At 51.2% G+C, this 20,725-nt stretch overlaps 1 protein-coding gene across 1 annotated transcript in view; it reads left to right on the forward strand.

Annotated features, from left to right (window-relative positions):
- Window positions 1-776: 776 nt before the first annotated feature.
- The window catches only part of LOC137308233 (nck-associated protein 1-like), a gene marked incomplete at its 3' end in the record, with an annotated part of 37,474 nt that continues 17,525 nt past the window's right edge, over window positions 777-20,725 (forward strand). The window contains exons 1-2 of the mRNA XM_067977072.1: window positions 777-967; window positions 19,926-20,036. Coding sequence (XP_067833173.1) covers window positions 872-967; window positions 19,926-20,036 — 207 coding nt within the window. The remainder of the gene's footprint in view (window positions 968-19,925; window positions 20,037-20,725) is intronic.

Consider the following 20,725-nt stretch of genomic DNA (forward strand, 5'->3'; position numbering starts at 1 on the left):
CAATCTGTGCCCCTCTCACCAGCCCATCCCCCTCTCCCAATCTGTGACCCTCTCACCAGCCCATCCTCCTCTCCCAATCTGTGACCCTCTCACCAGCCCATCCCCCTCTCCCAATCTGTGACCCTCTCACCAGCCCATCCCCCTCTACCAATCTGTGACCCTCTCACCAGCCCATCCTCCTCTCCCAATCTGTGACCCTCTCACCAGCCCATCCTCCTCTCCCAATCTGTGACCCTCTCACCAGCCCATCCCCCTCTCCCAATCTGTGCCCCTCTCACCAGCCCATCCCCCTCTACCAATCACTGTGACTCTCCTGCCCATTTTATTTGGGTCCTGGTTGTCTGGCTGGTGCCTGAAAAATGGGTGCCTTTCGTCCCTCTCTCTCGCCCATGGCGTCACCCCGTGGGCTGGCCCAGATGTCTCATTTGGGCTGGGCTTCTTGTTTTGAAGATCCTCGTGTTTTGGAGACGTGTTCTTGCATCGTTCTGTTTGACCGTGCCTCTGAATTGGCGAAATGGAGTTGCTCGGGCCAGTGCTGGCGAGCTTTGGGCGAGAGCTGTTCACGGAGGCTGATTGCCGACGTGCTCGAGGGAGGTTGGTCCGGGCAGGATGTGGTTGATGACGCCTGGTGCTGGGAAGATGGCTGCTCGAGCTCTGGGCTGACAGGTTGGTGAACCAATGGGAAGTTTGAAAATAACCTCTCGTCCTCTTGATGAGGGGTTCACTGCACCAATGAGTGCAGAGGGGAGGTGGGTCCCAAGACTTTGTCAGAAGACTGTATCACAGCAGATCGGATCCCAACTGACGATGCCCTGTCTCTAGGTTTGTCTGCTCTCCGCGATACTTTCAAAACCCAGCTTCCCCCCGCACGATGTCTCGAATATTGCAGCATAAGTTTGCTGAAAAGCTTTCCATCCTGAATGATCGAGGGAGAGGTGTTCTGATCCGTATTTACAATATTAAGAAGGTAAGTGCATGTGCTCCGAAAATACATTTGAGTCACAGTTCCCTTATTTGCACTCAGACCATCTCAAATTCAAAGAGGAGAAACTGTGGGGCTGAATTGAGAACCTTTAAATGCAGCGTCTCTCCGAACAGGCTGTTTAAACATCGCACAGTTGTGTCGATGTTGTGTTTTATGGCAACTGTGATAAAGAGGAGATGCAACACCTGCCCCTCAAACCTCCTCCCTTCCCACCGTCCAGGGCCACAAACACTCCCTCCAGGTGAAACAGGGATTTACTTGTCCATCGATCAGCTTATTACACTGCATTCGCTGCTCACACTGCGGTCTCCTCGACACTGGGGAGACCAAACGCAGATCGCTTTGCTGAACATCTCCGCTCAGTCTGCGAGCGTGTCCCTGACCTGCCGGTCGAAGGCCATTTGAATTCCCCTGTCCCACTCTCCGACCCTCGGTGTCAGCTCGAGGGACAGCACCTCGTCTTTCGACTGGGAGTATCACAACCTTCTGGACTCGACATCGAGTTTAGCAGCTTTCAACCTCGTCCGCCACTCCCATTTCCTCTCAAGCACCGGTGATGGAGGATGGGCACACCAGAGTCACAGGGGAGTGGGGGAGGGGGAGGGGGGGAGGGAGTGGGCTGGTGTTCGGGGAGAGGGGGAGGATGAGGGAGTGGGCTGGTGTTTTGGGGAGAGGGGGAGGATGAGGGAGTGGGCTGGTGTTTTGGGGAGAGAGGGAGGATGAGGGAGTGGGCTGGTGTTTTGGGGAGAGGGGGAGGATGAGGGAGTCGGCTGGTGTTTTGGGGAGAGGGGGAGGATGAGAGAGTGGGCTGGTGTTTTGGGGAGAGTGGGAGGGGGAGGGAGTGGGCTGGTGTTTTGGGGAGAGGGGGAGGATGAGGGAGTGGGCTGGTGTTTTGGGGAGAGTGGGAGGGGGAGGGAGTGGGCTGGTGTTTTGGGGAGAGGGGGAGGATGAGGGAGTGGGCTGGTGTTTTGGGGAGAGGGGGAGGATGAGGGAGTGGGCTGGTGTTTTGGGGAGAGTGGGAGGGGGAGGGAGTGGGCTGGTGTTTTGGGGAGAGGGGGAGGATGAGGGAGTGGGCTGGTGTTTTGGGGAGAGTGGGAGGGGGAGGGAGTGGGCTGGTGTTTTGGGGAGAGGGGGAGGATGAGGGAGTGGGCTGGTGTTTTGGGGAGAGGGGGAGGATGAGGGAGTGGGCTGGTGTTTTGGGGAGAGGGGGAGGATGAGGGAGTGGGCTGGTGTTTTGGGGAGAGTGGGAGGGGGAGGGAGTGGGCTGGTGTTTTGGGGAGAGGGGGAGGATGAGGGAGTGGGCTGGTGTTTTGGGGAGAGGGGGAGGATGAGGGAGTGGACTGGTGTTTTGGGGAGAGGGGGAGGATGAGGGAGTGGGCTGGTGTTTGGGGAGAGGGGGAGGGGGAGGGAGTGGGCTGGTGTTTTGGGGAGAGGGGGAGGATGAGGGAGTGGGCTGGTGTTTGGGGAGAGGGGGAGGGGGAGGGAGTGGGCTGGTGTTTTGGGGAGAGGGGGAGGATGAGGGAGTGGGCTGGTGTTTTGGGGAGAGTGGGAGGGGGAGGGAGTGGGCTGGTGTTTTGGGGAGAGTGGGAGGGGGAGGGAGTGGGCTGGTGTTTGGGGAGAGGGGGAGGGGGAGGGAGTGGGCTGGTGTTTTGGGGAGAGGGGGAGGATGAGGGAGTGGACTGGTGTTTTGGGGAGAGGGGGAGGATGAGGGAGTGGGCTGGTGTTTTGGGGAGAGTGGGAGGGGGAGGGAGTGGACTGGTGTTTTGGGGAGAGTGGGAGGATGAGGGAGTGGGCTGGTGTTTGGGGAGAGGGGGAGGGGGAGGGAGTGGGCTGGTGTTTTGGGGAGAGGGGGAGGGGGAGGGAGTGGGCTGGTGTTTGGGGAGAGTGGGAGGGGGAGGGAGTGGGCTGGTGTTTTGGGGAGAGTGGGAGGGGGAGGGAGTGGGCTGGTGTTTGGGGAGAGGGGGAGGGGGAGGGAGTGGGCTGGTGTTTGGGGAGAGGGGGAGGGGGAGGGAGTGGGCTGGTGTTTTGGGGAGAGGGGGAGGGGGAGGGAGTGGGCTGGTGTTTGGGGAGAGTGGGAGGGGGAGGGAGTGGGCTGGTGTTTTGGGGAGAGTGGGAGGATGAGGGAGTGGGCTGGTGTTTGGGGAGAGGGGGAGGGGGAGGGAGTGGGCTGGTGTTTTGGGGAGAGGGGGAGGGGGAGGGAGTGGGCTGGTGTTTGGGGAGAGTGGGAGGGGGAGGGAGTGGGCTGGTGTTTTGGGGAGAGTGGGAGGGGGAGGGAGTGGGCTGGTGTTTGGGGAGAGGGGGAGGGGGAGGGAGTGGGCTGGTGTTTGGGGAGAGGGGGAGGGGGAGGGAGTGGGCTGGTGTTTTGGGGAGAGGGGGAGGGGGAGGGAGTGGGCTGGTGTTTGGGGAGAGTGGGAGGGGGAGGGAGTGGGCTGGTGTTTGGGGAGAGGGGGAGGGGGAGGGAGTGGGCTGGTGTTTTGGGGAGAGGGGGAGGGAGTGGGCTGGTGTTTTGGGGAGAGGGGGAGGATGAGGGAGTGGGCTGGTGTTTTGGGGAGAGGGGGAGGGAGTGGGCTGGTGTTTTGGGGAGAGGGGGAGGATGAGGGAGTGGGCTGGTGTTTTGGGGAGAGTGGGAGGGGGAGGGAGTGGACTGGTGTTTTGGGGAGAGTGGGAGGATGAGGGAGTGGGCTGGTGTTTTGGGGAGAGTGGGAGGGGGAGGGAGTGGGCTGGTGTTTTGGGGAGAGTGGGAGGGGGAGGGAGTGGGCTGGTGTTTTGGGGAGAGGGGGAGGATGAGGGAGTGGGCTGGTGTTCGGGGAGAGGGGGAGGATGAGGGAGTGGGCTGGTGTTTTGGGGAGAGGGGGAGGATGAGGGAGTGGACTGGTGTTTTGGGGAGAGGGGGAGGGGGAGGGAGTGGGCTGGTGTTTTGGGGAGAGGGGGAGGGGGAGGGAGTGGGCTGGTGTTTTGGGGAGAGAGGGAGGATGAGGGAGTGGGCTGGTGTTTTGGGGAGAGGGGGAGGATGAGGGAGTGGGCTGGTGTTTTGGGGAGAGGGGGAGGATGAGGGAGTGGGCTGGTGTTTTGGGGAGAGGGGGAGGATGAGGGAGTGGACTGGTGTTTTGGGGAGAGGGGGAGGATGAGGGAGTGGGCTGGTGTTTTGGGGAGAGGGGGAGGATGAGGGAGTGGGCTGGTGTTTTGGGGAGAGGGGGAGGATGAGGGAGTGGGCTGGTGTTTTGGGGAGAGGGGGAGGATGAGGGAGTGGGCTGGTGTTTTGGGGAGAGGGGGAGGATGAGGGAGTGGACTGGTGTTTTGGGGAGAGGGGGAGGATGAGGGAGTGGACTGGTGTTTTGGGGAGAGGGGGAGGATGAGGGAGTGGGCTGGTGTTTTGGGGAGAGGGGGAGGATGAGGGAGTGGGCTGGTGTTTTGGGGAGAGGGGGAATCCCCTATCTGTACACAGCCAGTAAGGGGGTCTGTACCCCCCCATTAGGCTACCTTCCTTTCTGCACCTTATTCTCGGGCCATGGGAGCCATCTCCTTTTTGCCAGGTTTCCAATCCTTCCCTCCCCCTCTGCTATTCTGATGTTGCCATTTGCAGCTCCTCTGGACCCATCTCTCGTTTCTTTACTTGTCCCATTCCCACCCTCCCTGCCTCGCACCATCATCCCCTTTGTCATTTTAATCACTCCTTCCCTCCATCCTAATCACAGACCCGTCCCTTTCGTTGGTTCCTCCCCTCATCCCCTATCTCCTAGCTCCGTACTTGCTTCGAAACCTCTGATTTATTCCAGTGCCGATGAAAGGTCACCGACCTGAGACGTGGGCCTCGTTTCTCTCTCCAGACCTGCTGGGTGTCTCGAGCATTTTCTGGGTTTATATCTGCGCTCCCGATGGGAAAGTGTTTCTGGCAGGATTCGCTGTCTCTCCGACCCCTTGCTCGCCGTGAGGGAGACCCCCCCAGTGACGGGGCTGAATCTGCCCCGTCAAGGGGTTAAAAAAAAAATGGCAGCTGCTGGAAATCTGAAAGCAAAACGGAAAACTCTGGAAACACTCCGTGACTGAAAGAGGAAAGGCAGGTTAATGTTTCAGGGTGATTTGGGGGTTGTTGAGGGGCCTCTATCAGGACCCGAAGTTAGGTGACACAGTAAATAGTGTCGATGGGGGGCAGAAAGGTGTGAAGAGACATTGAGAGATTCAGGGAGTGGGTAAAACTGGAGCAGATGGAGTTTAATGAGGGGAAGAGTGAGGTCATCCAATTTGGACCTGAGAAAGATCGATCAGAGGATCTTCCAAATGGTGAGAAGCCAGGAACAGTGGAGGAGCAGAGAGATTTAGGGTCCAGGTACAGAAATCACTAAAAGCAGGTGAACAGGTACAAAAACTAATTATAAAGGCGAATGGAATGTTAGCCTTTATCTCGAGGTCTGGATTATAAAGAGGAGCAAGTTATATTACAGCCGGACAGAGCTCTGGTGAGACCCCATGTGGAGATACTGCGTTCAGTTCTGGGCACTGCATCTCAGGAAGGATAGATCGGCCTTGGAGGGGGTGCAGCTCAGGTTCACCAGAATGATACCGGGGCTGAAAGGGTTAAATTACGAGGACAGGTTGTATAGACACGGCTTGTATTCCCTCGAGTGTAGAAGATTAAGGGGTGATCTAATCAAGGGGTTTAAGATGATTAAATGATTTAATAGGGTAGAGAGGGAGAAACTATTTCCTCCAGTGGGGAGACTCCAGAACAAGAGGGAATAACATTAAAATTAGAGCCAGGCCGTTCAGGGGTGATGTCGGGAAGCATTTCTTCACACAAAGGGGAGTGGAAATCTGGAACTCTCTCCCCCAAAAAGCTGTGGATGCTGGGGCTCTGAGCTTTCAAGACTGAGAGTGATAGATTTTTGTTGGGTGAGGGTCTCGAGGGATACAGGGCAAAGGCAGGGAATGGAGTTGAGGTGCAGATCGGCCGTGATCTAATTGAACGGCGGAACAGGCCCGAGGGGCCCCTCCTGTCCCTCTCTCCCTATGTTCCTCAAGGTCTCCTCAGTCAGCCCGGCTGGACGTTACAGAACTCAAAGCTTCGAACACTGCCTGACGCTGACACTCCCAGACTCGCGGTTGATCTGTTCCAATGCCTTTCCTCAATTTGGTATTTCACGCTGGTTTCCACTGACCTGGAGCCAGAAATTCACAAGCACCAATCTGCAATCTTCCCACAACGACGGCAATTAGCTTCTAATTGACCTCAGGATGTGCTTATTTGCGGCCTTAAAGGGACAGGTGACCTGTAGCAGCAGAATTATGCATTGTGCTCAAAACTAATGCATTCCCTGCCCTACCAGGAGGCACCGCCCCCTGGAGATACACTCCTGGTTTGAAGACATGGTTACATTTTATTATATGATATATATTAAGCTTTTATTTGTGAATCAGATGGTGAATTGTTGTCAGTTTGGATCCCAATCTCAAGCCCAGTTAAGTCCACAGGCAGTTTCTAGATAGCGATTGTGCTGTGAGGAAGAGGGAGAGCTCGTTCTCTCTCCCCTTCGGCCCCTGGGTGAGTGTGTCGTTACAAAAAGATTCCCCCCATCATCCAGACCTCAACCCCAGTGGAACCCACTCGTGTCCTTCTGAAGGTGGGTTCACCTCATCTGACTCAGTGTTACAGCAGAACGTCCCGAGAATGGCCACTGAAATGAGTGTGAGCTGTGTGCGTGAATATGCGTGGGTGTGTGTGAGTGTGTGTGAGTATGTGTGAGTGTGGGTGTGGGTATAAATGTACGTGTGTGTGTAAGTGCGTGTGTATAAATGTATGTGAGCGTGAGTGTGTGTGTAAATGTGTGTGAGTGTGTATATACATTTATGTGAGTGTAAGTGTGTGAGTGTGTAAATGCATGAGTTTAAGTGCATGAGTGTGTGTAACTGTGTGTATAAATGCACGTGAGTGTAAATGTGTGAGTGTAAGTGTGTGAGTGTGTAAGTGTGTGTATAAATGTATGTGAGTGTAAGTGTGTGAGTGTAAGTGTGTGAGTGTAAGTGTGTGTATAAATGTATGTGAGTGTGTAAGTGTGTGAGTGTAAGTGTGTGAGTGTGTAAGTGTGTGTATAAATGCATGGGAGTGTAAGTGTGTGAGTGTAAGTGTGTGAGTGTAAGTGTGTGTATAAATGTATGAGTGTAAATGTGTGAGTGTAAGTGTGTGAGTGTGTAAGTGTGTGTATAAATGTATGTGAGCGTGTAAGTGTGAGTGTGTAAGTGTAAGTGTGTGAGTGTGTAAGTGTGTGAGTGTGTAAGTGTGTGTATAAATGTATGTGAGTGTGTAAGTGCGTGAGTGTGTAAGTGTGTGTATAAATGTATGTGAATGTGTAAGTGTGAGTGTGTAAGTGTAAGTGTGTGAGTGTAAGCGTGTGAGTGTGTAAGTGTGTGTATAAATGTATGCGAGTGTAAGTTTGTGAGTGTGTAAGTGTGTGAGTGTGTAAATCTGTGTATAAATGCATGTGAGTGTGTAAGTGTGTGAGTGTAAGTGTGTGAGTGTGAGTGTGTAAGTGTGTGTATAAATGTATGTGAGTGTGTAAGTGTGTGAGTGTAAGTGTGTGAGTGTGTAAGTGTGTGTATAAATGCATGTGAGTGTGTAAGTGTGTGAGTGTGAGTGTGTAAGTGTGTGTATAAATGCATGTGAGTGTATTTTTTACAAAGTCTCACCTATGTTCTCAGTGCTGTGGCCTGTCTCTGAGTTTGCCCACTCGTGGGTTGGTGGATGGGTGTCCCCTGTACATACAGAACCAAACAATGTGGCTGTTACTTTTGTGCTGGTTCACCTTTTGCAAAATCAATTCACGTGATATTTTAAACATAAAATGATGTCCTGTTGCTCTCGTATAATCGATGGAGGCTTCAGATAAATCCAGCCCCTAAAACAATGACTGGGCTAGCTCTGTTGCTCATCACTGAGAGTTGCCCTGGATCTCAAGGTGGGGAGAGACACTCTCTCAAAGGGACGGGGAGTTAAGATTCACCCAGTCGAACTGAAATAATGTTGGGTGAGAAGGCAGAGTAGACTCAGCTACGGACCAGGAACTCGGACTGTCACTACTTCCTGTTATTTCGCTGTGCTCTCAGCCATTAATGTCCTGTTCTGTTTGACTCAGGATATGAGTGCTGTCAATGTGTGGCCTGCCAGGGAAACAGTTTCCTGTCTGATGGTGTGGACTCTGCATCCAACACGACCGTTTTTTGCACTGTTTGGTGTTATTTTCATAGATTTGTTCAATGTGATCCAATGAAAGAGTCTGGGAGACGGTCACAGAGGGAGTGAGGGGGACATTAGGTCACTACAACGATGAGTTGAAATGTGCCCGCCTGAGAGTTGCCACGGGGATCACTGACCGCCACTGCCATCTTGGGCAGTGCGTGAGAAGGTTGGCCAACAAACCTGCCCGTTTCAGGACTGTCCATTTATAATATGCAGATCAGGGTCCTGGAATGGACAGAGAAACCCCCGGTCGTCACTCGACGGGCTCGCCCGCACACGGGAAGGTCAGGTTAATAACAGCAAGGTCTGGATAAACAGGGTAAGGTCAGGATAAACAGGGCAAGGTCAGGATAAACAGAGTAAGGTCAGGATAAACAGAGTAATGTCAGGATAAATAGGGCAAGGTCAGGATAAACAGGGTAAGGTCAGGATAAACAGAGCAAGGTCAGGATAAACAGGGTAAGGTGAGGATAAACAGAGTAAGGTCAGGATAAACAGGGCAAGGTCAGGATAAACAGGGTAAGGTCAGGATAAACAGGGTAAGGTCAGGATAAACAGAGCAAGGTCTGGATAAACAGGGTAAGGTCAGGATAAACAGGGCAAGGTCAGGATAAACAGAGTAAGGTCAGGATAAACAGAGTAATGTCAGGATAAATAGGGCAAGGTCAGGATAAACAGGGTAAGGTCAGGATAAACAGAGTAAGGTCAGGATAAACAGGGTAAGGTGAGGATAAACAGAGTAAGGTCAGGATAAACAGGGCAAGGTCAGGATAAACAGGGTAAGGTCAGGATAAACAGGGTAAGGTCAGGATAAACAGAGTAAGGTCAGGATAAACAGGGCAAGGTCAGGATAAACAGGGTAAGGTCAGGATAAACAGGGCAAGGTCAGGATAAACAGGGTAAGGTCAGGATAAACAGGGTAAGGTCAGGATAAACAGGGTAAGGTCAGGATAAACAGAGCAAGGTCAGGATAAACAGGGCAAGGTCAGGATAAACAGGGCAAGGTCAGGATAAACAGGGCAAGGTCAGGATAAACAGGGTAAGGTCAGGATAAACAGAGAAAGGTCAGGATAAACAGGGTAAGGTCAGGATAAACAGGGTAAGGTCAGGATAAACAGGGTAAGGTCAGGATAAACAGAGTAAGGTCAGGATAAACAGGGCAAGGTCAGGATAAACAGGGTAAGGTCAGGATAAACAGGGCAAGGTCAGGATAAACAGGGTAAGGTCAGGATAAACAGGGTAAGGTCAGGATAAACAGGGTAAGGTCAGGATAAACAGGGCAAGGTCAGGATAAACAGGGCAAGGTCAGGATAAACAGGGTAAGGTCAGGATAAACAGAGTAAGGTCAGGATAAACAGGGCAAGGTCAGGATAAACAGGGCAAGGTCAGGATAAACAGAGTAAGGTCAGGATAAACAGGGTAAGGTCAGGATAAACAGGGTAAGGTCAGGATAAACAGGGTAAGGTCAGGATAAACAGGGCAAGGTCAGGATAAACAGGGCAAGGTCAGGATAAACAGGGTAAGGTCAGGATAAACAGGGTAAGGTCAGGATAAACAGAGCAAGGTCAGGATAAACAGGGTAAGGTCAGGATAAACAGAGTAAGGTCAGGATAAACAGGGTAAGGTCAGGATAAACAGAGCAAGGTCAGGATAAACAGGGCAAGGTCAAGATAAACAGAGTAATGTCAGGATAAACAGGGCAAGGTCAGGATAAACATGGTAAGGTCAGGATAAACAGAGTAAGGTCAGGATAAACAGGGTAAGGTCAGGATAAACAGGGTAAGGTCAGGATAAACAGGGCAAGGTCAGGATAAACAGGGCAAGGTCAGGATAAACAGGGTAAGGTCAGGATAAACAGGGTAAGGTCAGGATAAACAGAGCAAGGTCAGGATAAACAGGGTAAGGTCAGGATAAACAGGGCAAGGTCAAGATAAACAGAGTAATGTCAGGATAAACAGGGTAAGGTCAGGATAAACATGGTAAGGTCAGGATAAACAGGGTAAGGTCAGGATAAACAGGGCAAGGTCAAGATAAACAGAGCAAGGTCAGGATAAACAGGGTAAGGTCAGGATAAACAGGGCAAGGTCAAGATAAACAGAGTAATGTCAGGATAAACAGGGTAAGGTCAGGATAAACATGGTAAGGTCAGGATAAACAGGGTAAGGTCAGGATAAACAGGGCAAGGTCAAGATAAACAGAGCAAGGTCAGGATAAACAGGGTAAGGTCAGGATAAACAGGGTAAGGTCAGGATAAACAGGGTAAGGTCAGGATAAACAGGGCAAGGTCAGGATAAACAGGGCAAGGTCAGGATAAACAGGGTAAGGTCAGGATAAACAGGGTAAGGTCAGGATAAACAGAGCAAGGTCAGGATAAACAGGGTAAGGTCAGGATAAACAGGGCAAGGTCAAGATAAACAGAGTAATGTCAGGATAAACAGGGCAAGGTCAGGATAAACATGGTAAGGTCAGGATAAACAGGGGAAGGTCAGGATAAACAGGGTAAGGTCAGGATAAACAGGGCAAGGTCAGGATAAACAGGGCAAGGTCAGGATAAACAGGGTAAGGTCAGGATAAACAGAGCAAGGTCAGGATAAACAGGGTAAGGTCAGGATAAACAGGGGAAGGTCAGGATAAACAGGGTAAGGTCAGGATAAACAGGGCAAGGTCAGGATAAACAGGGCAATGTCAGGATAAACAGGGTAAGGTCAGGATAAACAGGGCAAGGTCAGGATAAACAGAGCAAGGTCAGGATAAACAGGGTAAGGTCAGGATAAACAGGGCAAGGTCAGGATAAACAGAGCAATGTCAGGATAAACAGGGTAAGGTCAGGATAAACAGGGCAAGGTCAGGATAAACAGAGCAAGGTCAGGATAAACAGGGTAAGGTCAGGATAAACAGAGTAAGGTCAGGATAAACAGGGCAAGGTCAGGATAAACAGAGTAAGGTCAGGATAAACAGAGTAAGGTCAGGATAAACAGAGCAAGGTCAGGATAAACAGGGTAAGGTCAGGATAAACAGAGTAAGGTCAGGATAAACAGCGTAAGGTCAGGATAAACAGGGTAAGGTCAGGATAAACAGGGCAAGGTCAGGATAAACAGGGTAAGGTCAGGATAAACAGAGTAAGGTCAGGATAAACAGAGCAAGGTCAGGATAAACAGGGCAAGGTCAGGATAAACAGGGTAAGGTCAGGATAAACAGAGTAAGGTCAGGATAAACAGAGTAAGGTCAGGATAAAGAGGGCAAGGTCAGGATAAACAGGGTAAGGTCAGGATAAACAGGGTAAGGTCAGAATAAACAGGGCAAGGTCAGGATAAACAGAGTAAGGTCAGGATAAACAGGGCAAGGTCAGGATAAACAGAGTAAGGTCAGGATAAACAGGGCAAGGTCAGGATAAACAGGGTAAGGTCAGGATAAACAGGGCAAGGTCAGGATAAACAGGGTAAGGTCAGGATAAACAGTGCAAGGTCAGGATAAACAGAGTAAGGTCAGGATAAACAGGGCAAGGTCAGGATAAACAGAGTAAGGTCAGGATAAACAGAGTAAGGTCAGGATGAACAGGGTAAGGTCAGGATAAACAGGGTAAGGTCAGGATGAACAGGGTAAGGTCAGGATAAACAGGGCAAGGTCAGGATAAACAGGGTAAGGTCAGGATAAACAGGGCAAGGTCAGGATAAACAGGGTAAGGTCAGGATAAACAGAGTAAGGTCAGGATAAACAGGGTAAGGTCAGGATAAACAGGGCAAGGTCAGGATAAACAGGGTAAGGTCAGGATAAACAGAGCAAGGTCAGGATAAACAGAGTAAGGTCAGGATAAACAGGGCAAGGTCAGGATAAACAGAGTAAGGTCAGGATAAACAGGGTAAGGTCAGGATAAACAGGGCAAGGTCAGGATAAACAGGGCAAGGTCAGGATAAACAGGGTAAGGTCAGGATGAACAGGGTAAGGTCAGGATAAACAGAGTAATGTCAGGATAAACAGGGTAAGGTCAGGATAAACAGGGCAAGGTCAGGATAAACAGGGCAAGGTCAGGATAAACAGAGTAAGGTCAGGAGAAACAGAGTAAGGTCAGGATAAACAGGGTAAGGTCAGGATGAACAGAGTAAGGTCAGGATAAACAGAGCAAGGTCAGGATAAACAGAGTAAGGTCAGGATAAACAGAGCAAGGTCAGGATAAACAGAGTAAGGTCAGGATAAACAGGGCAAGGTCAGGATAAACAGAGTAAGGTCAGGATAAACAGGGTAAGGTGAGGATAAACAGAGTAAGGTCAGGATGAACAGAGTAAGGTCAGGATAAACAGGGCAAGGTCAGGATAAACAGAGTAAGGTCAGGATAAACAGGGTAAGGTGAGGATAAACAGAGTAAGGTCAGGATAAACAGAGCAAGGTCAGGATAAACAGGGTAAGGTCAGGATAAACAGGGTAAGGTCAGGATAAATAGGGTAAGGTCAGGATAAACAGAGCAAGGTCAGGATAAACAGAGCAAGGTCAGGATAAACAGAGAAAGGTCAGGATAAACAGGGTAAGGTCAGGATAAACAGGGCAAGGTCAGGATAAACAGAGTAAGGTCAGGATAAACAGAGTAAGGTCAGGATAAACAGAGTAAGGTCAGGATAAACAGGGTAAGGTCAGGATAAACAGGGTAAGGTCAGGATAAACAGGGTAAGGTCAGGATAAACAGAGAAAGGTCAGGATAAACAGGGTAAGGTCAGGATAAACAGGGTAAGGTCAGGATAAACAGGGTAAGGTCAGGATAAACAGGGTAAGGTCAGGATAAACAGGGCAAGGTCAGGATAAACAGGGTAAGGTCAGGATAAACAGAGCAAGGTCAGGATAAACAGAGTGAGGTCAGGATAAACAGAGCAAGGTCAGGATAAACAGGGTAAGGTCAGGATAAACAGGGTAAGGTCAGGATAAACAGGGTAAGGTCAGGATAAACAGGGTAAGGTCAGGATAAACAGGGTAAGGTCAGGATAAACAGAGTAAGGTCAGGATAAACAGGGCAAGGTCAGGATAAACAGAGTAAGGTCAGGATAAACAGAGTAAGGTCAGGATAAACAGAGCAAGGTCAGGATAAACAGGGTAAGGTCAGGATAAACAGGGTAAGGTCAGGATAAACAGGGTAAGGTCAGGATAAACAGGGCAAGGTCAGGATAAACAGGGTAAGGTCAGGATAAACAGGGTAAGGTCAGGATAAACAGGGCAAGGTCAGGATAAACAGGGCAAGGTCAGGATAAACAGAGTAAGGTCAGGATAAACAGGGTAAGGTCAGGATAAACAGGGTAAGGTCAGGATAAACAGGGCAAGGTCAGGATAAACAGGATAAGGTCAGGATAAACAGGGCAAGGTCAGGATAAACAGAGTAAGGTCAGGATAAACAGGGTAAGGTCAGGATAAACAGGGTAAGGTCAGGATAAACAGGGCAAGGTCAGGATAAACAGGGTAAGGTCAGGATAAACAGAGAAAGGTCAGGATAAACAGGGTAAGGTCAGGATAAACAGGGCAAGGTCAGGATAAACAGGGTAAGGTCAGGATAAACAGGGCAAGGTCAGGATAAACAGGGTAAGATCAGGATAAACAGAGTAAGGTCAGGATAAACAGGGTAAGGTCAGGATAAACAGGGTAAGGTCAGGATAAACAGGGCAAGGTCAGGATAAACAGAGCAAGGTCAGGATAAACAGGGCAAGGTCAGGATAAACAGGGCAAGGTCAGGATAAACAGAGCAAGGTCAGGATAAACAGGGTAAGCTCAGGATAAACAGTGCAAGGTCAGGATAAACAGGGTAAGGTCAGGATAAACAGGGTAAGGTCAGGATAAACAGGGTAAGGTCAGGATAAACAGGGCAAGGTCAGGATAAACAGGGTAAGGTCAGGATAAACAGGGTAAGGTCAGGATAAACAGGGTGAGGTCAGGATAAACAGGGCAAGGTCAGGATAAACAGGGTAAGGTCAGGATAAACAGGGCAAGGTCAGGATAAACAGGGTAAGGTCAGGATAAACAGGGTAACGTCAGGATAAACAGAGTAAGGTCAGGATAAACAGGGCAAGGTCAGGATAAACAGGGTAAGGTCAGGATAAACAGGGCAAGGTCAGGATAAACAGGGTAAGGTCAGGATAAACAGAGTAAGGTCAGGATAAACAGGGTAAGGTCAGGATAAACAGAGTAAGGTCAGAATAAACAGGGCAAGGTCAGGATAAACAGAGTAAGGTCAGGATAAACAGGGTAAGGTCAGGATAAACAGAGTAAGGTCAGGATAAACAGAGTAAGGTCAGGATAAACAGGGTAAGGTCAGGATAAACAGGGTAAGGTCAGGATAAACAGGGCAAGGTCAGGATAAACAGAGTAAGGTCAGGATAAACAGGGTAAGGTCAGGATAAACAGAGTAAGGTCAGGATAAACAGGGCAAGGTCAGGATAAACAGGGTAAGGTCAGGATAAACAGGGTAAGGTCAGGATAAACAGAGTAAGGTCAGGATAAACAGGGCAAGGTCAGGATAAACAGGGCAAGGTCAGGATAAACAGGGCAAGGTCAGGATAAATAGGATAAGGTCCCTTTGATCCCCCCATGACCTCCCAGTCTCCCTCATCCCTCCCCAAAGTCCAACCCTCGATTGGTCACCACATTACAGGAAAGATGTAATTGCACTGGAGAGGGTGCAGAGGAGATTTCCGAGGATGTTGCCAGGACTGGAGAATTTCAGCTGTGAGGAGAGATTGGATAGGCTGGGATTGTTTTCTTTAGAACAGAGGAGACTGAGGGGAGATTTAATTGAGGTATATAAAATGATCAGGGGCCTAGATAGAGTGGATAGGAAGGAGCTATTTCCCTTCGTAGAGGGGTCAATAACCAGGGGGCATAGATTTAAAGTGATTGGTCAAAGGATTTGAGGGGAGTTGAGGAGAAATTTTCTCACCCAGAGGGTGGTGGGGGTCTGGAACTCACTGCCTGAGAGGGTGGGAGAGGCAGAGGGCGCTAAATTGGGCCGTGTGGCGCCCATTGTTTCGGCGCTACTCGGCTCTCTGACATCCAAGATGGCGGCTTGGCTGCGCATGCACGATTCCTGCGTAACATGCGCCGGACGCCATCTTGGTATAGGAGTTTGCGCAGGTGCAGACAACGAATGCTGGAATCATGTAAAGTAGGGAGATAATGGATTCAATCAGTGTGCAACGCCGATTTAAAGTGACAGACACCATTTCGGGACTTAACGCTCAACTCAACGCACAGTCTTAACCCCGACCATCTGAACGTGCCTTCAAGTGCCTGGAGGACCCCCCCCCAACCAGTGCTATTTAAAGGGACCATGCAGGATTTAGAGCTTAGTGGCTGGATTATTGCTTTTGGCTGCCGAGAGAGTAACTGCCCTTGACATCAAGGCAGCATTTGACCGAGTGTGGCACCAAGGAGCCCTAGTAAAATTGAAGTCAATGGGAATCAGGGGGAAAACTCTCCAGTGGCTGGAGTCATACCTTGCACAAAGGAAGATGGTACTGGTTGTTGGAGGCCAATCATCTCAGCCCCAGGGCATTGCTACAGGAGTTCCTCAGGGCAGTGTCCTAGGCCCAACCATCTTCAGCTGCTTCATCAATGACCTTCCCTCCATCATAAGGTCAGAAATGGGGATGTTCGCTGATGATTGCACAGTGTTCAGTTCCATTCGCAACCCCACAGATAATGAAGCAGTCCGTGCCCGCATGCAGCAAGACCTGGACAACATCCAGGCTTGGGCTCATAAGTGGCAAGTAACATTAACGCCAGACAAGTGCCAGGCAATGACCATCTCCAACAAGAGAGAGTCTAATCACCTCCCCTTCACATTCAACGGCATTACCATCACCGAATCCCCCACCATCAGCATCCTGGGGGTCACCATTGACCAGAAACCGAACTGGACCAGCCATATAAATACTGTGGCTGCAAGAGCAGGTCAGAGGCTGGGTATTCTGCGGCGAGTGACTCACCTCCTGACTCCCCAAAGCCTTTCCACCATCTACATGGCACAAGTCAGGAGTGTGATGGAATACTCTCCACTTGCTTGGATGAGTGCAGCTCCAACAACACTCAAGAAGCTCGACACCATCCAGGACAAAGCAGCCCGCTTGATTGGCACCCCATCCACCACCCTAAACATTCACTCCCTTCACCACCGGCGCACTGTGGCTGCAGTGTGTACCATCCACAGGATGCACTGCAGCAACTCGCCAAGGCTTCTTCGACAGCACCCCCAAACTCGCGACCTCTACCACCTAGAAGGACAAGGGCAGCAGGCGCATGGGAACAACACCACCGGCACGTTCCCCTCCAAGTCACACACCATCCCGACTTGGAAATATATCGCCGTTCCTTCATCGTCGCTGGGTCAAAATCCTGAAACTCCCTTCCTAACAGCACTGTGGGAGAACCATCACCACACGGACTGCAGCGGTTCAAGAAGGCGGCTCACCACCACCTTCTCAAGGGCAATTAGGGATGGGCAATAAATGCCGGCCTCGCCAGCGACGCCCACATCCCATGAACGAATTAAAAAAAAACATTTGTAACTGTTTTTGGAGGTCTCCTACACTTCAATACTAGGACGCAGGGACATAGCCTAACATTTCGAGCCGGGAGGTGCAGGAGTGAAGTTAGGGAATGCTTCTACACACAAAAGGTGGGAGAAGTTTGGAACAATCTTCTGTAGACGGCAGTTGATGCTAGCTCACTTGTGAATGTTAAATCTGAGATTGATAGATTTCTGTGAACCAAGCGTATTAAGAGATATGGGGCTAAGGCGGGTATATGGAGTTCGGTCACAGGTCAACCATGATCTCATTGAATGGTGGAACAGGCTCGAGGGGCTGAATTCCACGGCCACTTGCTGCCTCCTGTTATGCGCCACCTTCTCCTGCAAGAAAGCGGGACGTGTGTCGGTGAGTGCCCTGCAGGATGTCTGGGTGATGTGCCTGTCATGGTTGAATAGCTGCCAGTGTGTGTGACCCGTGAGTTGTGGGTGTGCGGCTTGCAACAGTGGTAATGTGTAAGGGCGAGAGGAAAGATCTGATTGGAAGAGTTGAGTACTGATGGAAAGAGTTTGTTGGTATGTGGGTGATGGGGGGTTAGTCCGTGGAGCAGTGGATGCGGCCAGTGGTGCAGTTGGTAGGAGACGCCACTTGACATTTGACCTCACTCACCTTGACCTCTCATGTCAAAGCATTGAACTTCTCCCTGCACTGCATCCATGTTCATGATGCTGTGGGCCTGGCATTGACTTCGTCCCCCGCTGCCTCCCACTGTCTTTTGGGTAGATGTCTGGAGGCCTCATGCCCCCCTCAGATATTGGATGTCCCTCCTCCTGTCCACCTCTTGCACCCAATGTCTCCAGAGCATCAGCAGAGAACCTTGGTGCACGCACTCTCACAGGCCTGGTACAAACTCAGATCAGCAGATTGGTGAGGTCTGGTGTGCAGATTGGAGGATGTGGGATTTAGTAATGCGCAACCTTTATTCAATGTTTTAACATAATCAGTGCGTAAACATAGAGATGGGACCTGCATCTGTGTTTTACGTGTGCGATGTCTGATCTCTGTTCAGACTCCGTGCAGACAGCAGACTGTTATTTTCAGCCAATAACAGGTACCAGCTACCTTTAAGAGATTTCGAAGAAGCAACCTCCCTTTAAGAGATCAGGCTCCCCCTGCTGCTGGAAAGTGAGAATTGCATTGATTCCACGTGGAATGGAACGCTGATTGCAGATTAATACTCAGGCTGGCCGAAACTTGTGTCCAGCCTGTGCAGGGCCATTGGGTACAGGGGTAATAGCGCATCGCGCTACCCGCGCCCAAAAATGGCCCTGATCCAAATTTTATCCCCAAGAGCCCTCAACTCATCTAAAAAGTGATGTGCACCTGAAGAGCCGTGACCTACAGGGCTATGGACCAAGTGCTGGAAAGTGGGATTAGGCTGGGTAGCTCTTTTCCGGCCGGCACAGACACGATGGGCCGAATGGCCTCCTTCTGTGCCGGAAATTTTCCACATTCCCATGATTCTACCACCCCCTTACAACAGTTGGTCTGCAGGTGGATATCCTCCTCGGACCAGTGGCTCTCTCTGCTTGTTGTACTTGTCAGCCGTGATTCAGTGGGTAGCAGTCTCGCCTCTGAGTCAGACGATCGTGGGTTCAAGCCCCGTTCCAGAGACTTGAGCCCCATAATCCAGGCTGACATTCCAGTACAGTACTGAGGGAGTGCCGCACTGTCGGAGGGTCAGTACTGAGGGAGTGCCGCACTGTCGGAGGGTCAGTACTGAGGGAGTGCCGCACTGTCGGAGGGTCAGTACTGAGGGAGTGCCGCACTGTCGGAGGGTCAGTACTGAGGGAGCGCCGCACTGTCGGAGGGTCAGTACTGAGGGAGCGCTGCACTGTCGGAGGGTCAGTACTGAGGGAGCGCCGCACTGTCGGAGGGTCAGTACTGAGGGAGTGCCGCACTGTCGGAGGGTCAGTACTGAGGGAGTGCCGCACTGTCGGAGGGTCAGTACTGAGGGAGTGCCGCACTGTCGGAGGGTCAGTACTGAGGGAGCGCCGCACTGTCGGAGGGTCAGTACTGAGGGAGCGCCGCACTGTCGGAGGGTCAGTACTGAGGGAGCGCCGCACTGTCGGAGGGTCAGTACTGAGGGAGCGCCGCACTGTCGGAGGGTCAGTACTGAGGGAGCGCTGCACTGTCGGAGGGTCAGTACTGAGGGAGCGCTGCACTGTCGGAGGGTCAGTACTGAGGGAGCGCCGCACTGTCGGAGGGTCAGTACTGAGGGAGCGCCGCACTGTCGGAGGGTCTGTGCTGAGGGAGCGCCGCACTGTCGGAGGGTCAGTACTGAGGGAGGGCCGCACTGTCGGGGGGTCAGTACTGAGGGAGCGCCGCACTGTCGGAGGGTCAGTACTGAGGGAGCGCTGCACTGTCGGAGGGTCAGTACTGAGGGAGCGCTGCACTGTCGGAGGGTCAGTACTGAGGGAGCACTGCACTGTCGGAGGGTCAGTACTGAGGGAGGGCCGCACTGTCGGAGGGTCAGTACTGAGGGAGGGCCGCACTGTCGGAGGGTCAGTACTGAGGGAGCGCTGCACTGTCGGAGGGTCGGTACTGAGGGAGCGCTGCACTGTCGGAGGGTCAGTACTGAGGGAGCGCCGCACTGTCGGAGGGTCAGTACTGAGGGAGTGCCGCACTGTCGGAGGGTCAGTACTGAGGGAGCGCCGCACTGTCGGAGGGTCAGTACTGAGGGAGCGCCGCACTGTCGGAGGTGCCGTCTTTCGGATGAGACGTTAAACCGAGGCCCCGTCTGCCCTCTCAGGTGAATGTAAAAGATCCCATGACACTATTTCGACGAAGAGCAGCGGGGAGTTCTCCCCAGTGTCCTGGGGCCAATATTTATCCCTCAACCAACATCACTAAAAAAAAACAGATGATCTGGTCATTTATCTCATTGCTGTTTGTGGGATCTTGCTGTGCGCAAATTGGCTGCTGCGTTTCCTACATTACAACAGTGACCACACTTCAAAAAGTACATAATTGGTGATACAGCACTTTGGGACGTCCTGAGGATGTGTAAGGTGCTACATAAATGCAAGTCTTTCTTTCTCACGAATATATTGCCAATAGTTACAGCAGAGCCCACCTGATGGGGCCCGTGTAACACTGTGGATTTATCTGGATTTTGTGATTTTCAGCACATTTTTTTGATCTCCTACAGACATGCTCAGACCCCAAGTCAAAGCTGCCGTACTTAACGGAGAAAAGTATGGAACCTGCTATCAAATGCATCACCAGGAAATTTCCAACGATTGATGTACGGGGCAACAGTGTAAGTATTCTCCGTCACAGTCGATCGATGTACGGGGAACAGTGTAATTATCCTCCGTCACAGTCGATCGATGTACGGGGAACAGTGTAAGTATTCTCCGTCACAGTCGATCGATGTACGAGGAACAGTGTCAGTATTCTCCGTCACAGTCGATCGATGTACGAGGAACAGTGTAAGTATCCTCCGTCACAGTCGATCGATGTACGGGGAACAGTGTAATTATCCTCCGTCACAGTCGATCGATGTACGGGGAACAGTGTAAGTATTCTCCGTCACAGTCGATCGATGTACGAGGAACAGTGTCAGTATTCTCCGTCACAGTCGATCGATGTACGAGGAACAGTGTAAGTATCCTCCGTCACAGTCGATCGATGTACGGGGAACAGTGTAATTATTCTCCGTCACAGTCGATCGATGTACGAGGAACAGTGTAAGTATCCTCCGTCACAGTCGATCGATGTACGGGGAACAGTGTAATTATCCTCCGTCACAGTCGATTGATGTACGGGGAACAGTGTAATTATCCTCCGTCACAGTCGATCGATGTACGGGGAACAGTGTAAGTATCCTCCGTCACAGTCGATCGATGTACGGGGAACAGTGTAAGTATCCTCCGTCACAGTCGATCGATGTACGGGGAACAGTGTAAGTATTCTCCGTCACAGTCGATCGATGTACGAGGAACAGTG

Source organism: Heptranchias perlo, unplaced genomic scaffold (genome assembly GCF_035084215.1).
Source record: "Heptranchias perlo isolate sHepPer1 unplaced genomic scaffold, sHepPer1.hap1 HAP1_SCAFFOLD_1242, whole genome shotgun sequence".
NCBI classification, from domain to species: Eukaryota; Metazoa; Chordata; class Chondrichthyes; order Hexanchiformes; family Hexanchidae; genus Heptranchias; species Heptranchias perlo.